This window comes from Apium graveolens, chromosome 1 (genome assembly GCF_009905375.1).
Source record: "Apium graveolens cultivar Ventura chromosome 1, ASM990537v1, whole genome shotgun sequence".
Lineage (NCBI taxonomy): Eukaryota > Viridiplantae > Streptophyta > Magnoliopsida > Apiales > Apiaceae > Apium > Apium graveolens.
The window spans coordinates 163,379,543-163,385,623 of record NC_133647.1 but is presented as its reverse complement, the minus strand read 5'-3'; the positions used below and the strand labels follow the sequence as shown (position 1 = coordinate 163,385,623).

General features: G+C 34.6%; 1 protein-coding gene across 1 annotated transcript; it reads right to left on the bottom strand.

Annotated features, from left to right (window-relative positions):
• Nucleotides 1–278: 278 nt before the first annotated feature.
• Nucleotides 279–3,867, bottom strand: LOC141709533 (homeobox-leucine zipper protein ROC8-like). Its single transcript, XM_074513014.1, has 10 exons — nucleotides 3,739–3,867; nucleotides 3,227–3,344; nucleotides 2,963–3,154; nucleotides 2,601–2,873; nucleotides 2,391–2,492; nucleotides 2,074–2,283; nucleotides 1,805–1,989; nucleotides 1,446–1,704; nucleotides 1,263–1,352; nucleotides 279–1,081 (listed from the first exon to the last, which is right to left on the bottom strand). The coding sequence occupies exons 1-10, from the start codon at nucleotides 3,849–3,851 to the stop codon at nucleotides 725–727; spliced, it is 1,899 nt and encodes a 632-aa protein (XP_074369115.1). The 5' UTR covers nucleotides 3,852–3,867; the 3' UTR covers nucleotides 279–724.
• Nucleotides 3,868–6,081: the final 2,214 nt, after the last annotated feature.

Here is a 6,081-nt window from a genome sequence, read left to right as displayed (position 1 = left end):
TATACTGCTCCTCAACCTTAGTAGATTCGGACGACAAACGTGATAGTTCACTTACCGGTAGACTAGTAGTTAAATACCTCATTCATCTATAGTAAGAACTTTTTAATGAAATGTACAGGCAAGTTTTCTTTAAATTTCCAGATGTACCTTTATGTAACTTTTGACACATGGATTTCTCAGGAACGGACTTCTTGGAGATCTGCAGCCCGGAGTCTAAATGCTTCTACATTTGTTATGCATGTTGCCATCCTATTGCTTAGCAACTTGTGTCCTGGAATCCTGATTCTTTTCCCATCTATATCAATGGTCTGATTTTTATGTAACCGATCAATTTGTTATTCAGTGACTAGGTAGAACTCTTTACAAGTCTAGATGAATGAAAGTCCATAACACCAACCATTTGCTACTTTGTTTGCTAGAAGACTTTTAATCCTTATATCTCTTAACAGTTGACATCTGAACTTTTTTACACAGGAAACTGGTAAACAGCCAGAGTCAGTTTAAAACTAAATATTGGTTTAACATATAGCACTGTTAATGAGTGACACCCTTCATTAATGGGATAAATGGTCGAGATTGGAGAAGCTGAACTTACCTTTAGCTAAATTTACGGTTTTTCCAGTAAATGTAGACTAAGTTACGTTAGGCCTCTCTAATATCAACTATCTGGGCATGATTTAAAGATCCATGCTAACATCTACACAGGTGCAACTCGACCTCAATCTTAACAAGTAGAGCAATTCAAGGCAGCTTTTATTTGCCTTATAGTGTTTCCCACCAGGTGATTTATTGTATTCACCGCCTCCTGGCTCATCGTACCTGTTGTCAAGTTGCTCACGATAATTTGTACCACTATTGTAACAAGTGATCCAGCTGACATTTCTCCAGGACCTAGATTTTCTCCAGCATCAGGTGCTATTGCGAATCCAGAGGATAAGATTGGGACAACTGAGGGGTCTTCACTACTCATGGCTATGTTGATGGCATGTGGGTCTATAGGACAGTACACAACAAGGGCACCTGATGAGTCAATGCAGCTTTCTTGAAGTATTAACATGTTGCTCTGGCTGGTACCCGAGGCCTGCCAATCGTAAGATTGCTTTAATTAAACGGGGCAAGTATAAAAACAATTATATGTTGTTCAAGACATGTTCTCCTGAGAATTAGGTTTCTCTGTAAGGGGCTCCCTAAAAAATCCTTGCCTTTAAATAAGATAAAGATCGCAAGTATAACTTAAAGCAAAAAAAGGCTAAAAATCACACCCCGAGAACAGAGATACGATTCCCAGGCTGAGATCCACACGCAATACCGCCAATCTCTTTGACATGATTATGATTAGAAAAAACATCCCACTGATCAAAAAAACAAACAAAAGATTATTTGTAAGAGTGATATGCATAAGAAGCTTTGCACCAGAAAAAGAAACTTTGTATCATAAATCTTACAAGGGGTCGGTTTCTTCCGTCCCTGAAGAAATTGAAAACCTCTACAGAAGCAAATGGGACAGAAATAGTAGTTGCTGCACTCACAACAATGCTGTTCGGATGGCCAGGATGAGTGCACCTTTGAAGCATTGCACGTACTTCCAAATCGTTCATCCCAGAGATCATCACTTGCTGTCCATTAACTGTGTTGATGCTAGAATAAAAAGTCTTAACCATCCTCTGGGAAAGTTTCATCAAATTTCTTTTGCCATGAGTGGATGTAATTAATGGAAATCAGGTGTTAAATCAATTTCATATACTTGTGTCACAAGGCACCACTAAATAGATATAGAAAAAAATAAAATGCAGAGCATGTAGATGGCTTACCTCCTCCAAAATAGGAAGTATTACTAACATCCATCAAACAAGAAAGCCTTTCACAAGTTCTTCGAAGTGTAGCAAGCTTTCTTGTGGCACCAAATGCTAAACCACTACATACATGTTTCATGTAAAGATTATGAATTGGTCTTATATCTTCAATTTCCATGTGTTCAATCCAAGTAATCTGTCATCATGAAATATGTTAAGATGGTCGAGTAAAAAAACACAAAAAAGAGGAAAAAAACGGTTGCTAAAGACTTAGCAAAACCTTCGAGCAGCCATTGAGCATGTCTTGAATTAAGCAACCAGAAGGTAGAAGACGAACTGGACTTTGAGAGTTAGGAAAAGGTTTTTGGGGAAAGTTATAGGAAACATCAACTATAGCCCATCTATGTTGCTCAATTTGCTCACAAAAACGAAGAAAATAGAATTTGCGGGTTGGTAGTAATGGGGACAACACCTGCAACTCTTCATACATCTACAACAAGACCAAATTCATTTTCAAGCTGTTTGTACCATAATATATACATAGATTATACAAAAGCGGAGAAAAATGAATGGATTGAATATATGTATATATATAACCAGTTGTAACAAGCCACTCCGACTGCCCGTCAATCCGGATGATACAACTTCAAGTGTTGTTGCCCTCGAAACAATATTAGGAAAAAATTCCATCCACTTGTTCTGCAAAGCAGAAATAATTCACATCCCCACACCAAAATATTATATAGCATTTTGGTGTTTAATAAGGTGTTAACCAAATATAATAATAGAAAGAATACAAAAACTAACCGCATCCATGAACATATCAACTAATTCCAAACTATCGATGATCACAACACTTGAATCTTTTGATGATTCAATGCCAACATTAGGACTTTTAGCAACTCCGGGAAAAATGCTCTCATAACATTCAAGATTTAAAACTTTGCGCCCATCAGCTGATGATCTTATCCAGAAAGGTGAATCACTTTGTACAAGCTTGATCAGTTCATCCATAGCATTACGAGAAACATCCACCATTAGCGGCTTGTAATTGGCAACTACGTTCTCATATCTTTTAAGCTGCAGTACATACTTAACTAAGTAATTACAGAGCATGAACTTAAGTTTGACTAAATTGCAGTGGAGTACACAGCTCCAATGATACAAACCTGTTCTCTTAACTGACCGTTCTCTTCCCGCAACTTTTGTTCTTTCAAGTAAGTATCTCGACCAAACTGATCCGGACCTCTACAAGATGGGCACATAACATTCTTAAGCGCCTCCATGATGGCGATATTTTCATTTCGGATCTTATCATTTTCGGCACGAAGAACATTGTTGTCAGATTTTTCATGTTTTGCCTAAAACATTTCAGTCAGCACCAAACAAAAACAACAAAGAACAAAGACTTAAATAAATTAATATCAACGAACCTTTAATTGTGTCCTTTTGTTTTGAAACCAAAATTTAATTTGGCGAGAAGACAATCCCAACTCTTTACTTAGCTCCATCCTCATTTTCTCGTCTGGATGGGGACATTCCCGAAACGCCCTTCAATTAAACACATAAAGAAATTATTAGAAATAATAAATGGACTCGTCACCTTACAACTGAAACAAACATATGCCATATATCCACTAGTAGTAGACAAAGGATCTCTCGATGTCAGATGTAACGATACCTTACCTTTACGGCTCTACTTAGATTAGTCATAAAATAATTTTATTTTTTCGCTAATTAAAACATGAAATAATTGAATAGTCCAAAACTACGCACTCACATTATATTTCAAGAAATAAAATATATTTAATCGCAAAACTCAACATCTTCAAAAATCGTTTAAACAAAATTGTAGATTCACAACAATTTTTCCATCAAGAAATAATTTGAAAAAATTTAAATTCCTAAAAAAATTTAATGAAACACTAGTCATAAATTACGATACCCTTCAAGCCTCTGAATCTGCCGAGCCGTGTGTCGTTGGTGATGACTCTTTCTTCGGCTGCTATCAGAGCCATCTCCGTCGGAGCTACCACCCCTATCTGTGGTATCATCCATAAATATGTATCCACAAAATAACTCAGAGCAAGTAGTAGTTAATATGTATGAAATGGTATGTAAAGCTGGTAAATGTACTTGTCCAAAGAATCTTTGGCAATACTTAAAAGTTATTAAGACCCCGTAAAATTTATAAATGAATACTTTTACATAAAAAATCTACTATTAAAAATGTGAAATTAATTAGAACAATTTAAGACCGAGTTTTTATTGTAATGTTCGATTAATTTTCAATTGAGTAAGAACTTAGATTTTTCTTAATAAAGATACTTGATAGTTAATAGACATGTTTTTGATCAAAATTATAATTTTGTACATATAAACATAAGTACCCACCCTATTATTTGTACTAAAATCAATTAAACATGTTGTAATTATTTAAAAAAAATATTGACCCATTCTTCTACGCTCAAACCGTGATCCCCTGAAAGATTATATTATTCTACTAATTTTTGGATTATAATTATTATTCTAATAAATTAGCTAATCACGACTATACAAAGGTTATGAAATGAAATGAAGTTAAGGGGGGCCCATTTTGGAATTATCCACGATATTTGATACTAATCCCTTGTTGGAATTTGTAAAAAAAAATCCTAGTTTTGGAGAACCGCTTAAGAATCCGCATAGTAAGGGTTTGAGCTAGGGGTGTAAGCGGTGCAGCTTGGTTCGGTTAGAGGGTAAAAACCAGACCAAACCACAACTATCGGTTTTCCAATATCTCCATTCGCAACCAAACCGTTGGTATAAAAAAACCCACCAAATCCATCAACGTAATTGCGGCTGGTTTTGCGGTTCAACCACTCAAATAAAAAAACTTACTTAAATAAATATTGCATATGAAAATTATAAGGCTTTATAGAAGAATTCAATAATCCTAATAATTCAATAAGCTTAAATGACAAATAAATTCAAGAGTCGAGTGACATATTACAAAAGAAAAACTAATCCTGAAATATAAAAGTTGGTATAAAACTTTATGAACTTCATTTATATTGGCCCAAGTCCAAGTTTCAATAATTCAGTAATTTTATTTATATGTATATTTTAATTTATAATATTCGGTTGCAGGTGCTGTTGGATTTTCACGAATTTTAAAATAATAAATTCGCAACCAAACAACAGATTAATAGTTATCTAAAATTACATTCACGACCACCCGCTTAACTGTACTCTGCGGATTGGTTGCGGCCTGCGGGTGATTTTTACGGTTGATGGGGTTGGGCGGATTGAACGTACAACCGTAGTTTGAATTTATATGTGATTTATTAATAATGAACAAAATTCAAATTCATTTTTGAATTCAATTGGGAAAAATTGTGTATATTTTAATTCAAATATGAGCTAGTAATTATAAATTTAAAATAGATTTGATCAAACTATTATTCTCACATACAGTGTATTATCTAATAAGTTATACATAACGTACACAATTCGATATAATCTAGGGATATTTCCTCTCGTAAACATTGAGGATGTTGATACGCTTGCTTGCTTCCTAGAAAACATATTTTCTAATGAGTATTACAACTATGAGAGACAAGTTTTCACTTTTGATAAAAAGGTTTTAGGCGTGATCCTCGATGCGTCCGCTCATTGACAATCCGGAGTGAACCAATAATAATTTATAAATCCATAGACAAATATGATTTTGCGAGGGTCTTTGAAAAACATTTTCGGGACAAGACGAATTTGTCATTTACAGAGATTCTAATCATTTCTGTTATTGTGATTGAAAAAATTTAATCACTGAAAGATCACGGTGATCCTAATAATGTGTTGTGCTTTCATTGTCCCTAACAATAAAAACACGAGATTCTTTCAACTTATGCCCAGTTTCTAAAAAATTTGGACAAAATTGATTTATATGCATGAGGAACTGCCTTGGTGTCCTCTATATACCATGAAATAAAGATGTGCCAGAGGAAAAGATTCATGTGTTGTCTTGGTAATTTCAGTGTTTATTCGTTGATCTTATCATTATATTGGGTTTTATTTTTATTTCTTTGTTGTAATATTTGTATGTTTGACTGCGCTTCTTGTTGATTCAATTCCGAAAATGCTTCAACTCTATTTCAGAGAGCTCCCCGATGGGTGAGAGAGGGAGCTTAATAGCTCATGTGATTGTTCGTGAAATAAAAAGAAAAACTTACAACTACTACACCACGTGTGAAGATTACTTGGCTTAATGGTTGTACATTTTTCTATTTTATTTCAGGCACCATTCATA

Excerpts from the sequence above, each read along its gene's own strand:
- LOC141709533 (XM_074513014.1), bottom strand. The coding sequence starts at position 3,851 with ATGGATGATACCACAGATAGGGGTGGTAGCTCCGACGGAGATGGCTCT. Across the intron at positions 2,493-2,600 it reads TTGATATGTTCATGGATGCG|AACAAGTGGATGGAATTTTT; the intron begins GTTAGTTTTTGT and ends TCTGCTTTGCAG. Across the intron at positions 1,990-2,073 it reads TGCTCAATGGCTGCTCGAAG|ATTACTTGGATTGAACACAT; the intron begins GTTTTGCTAAGT and ends TCATGATGACAG.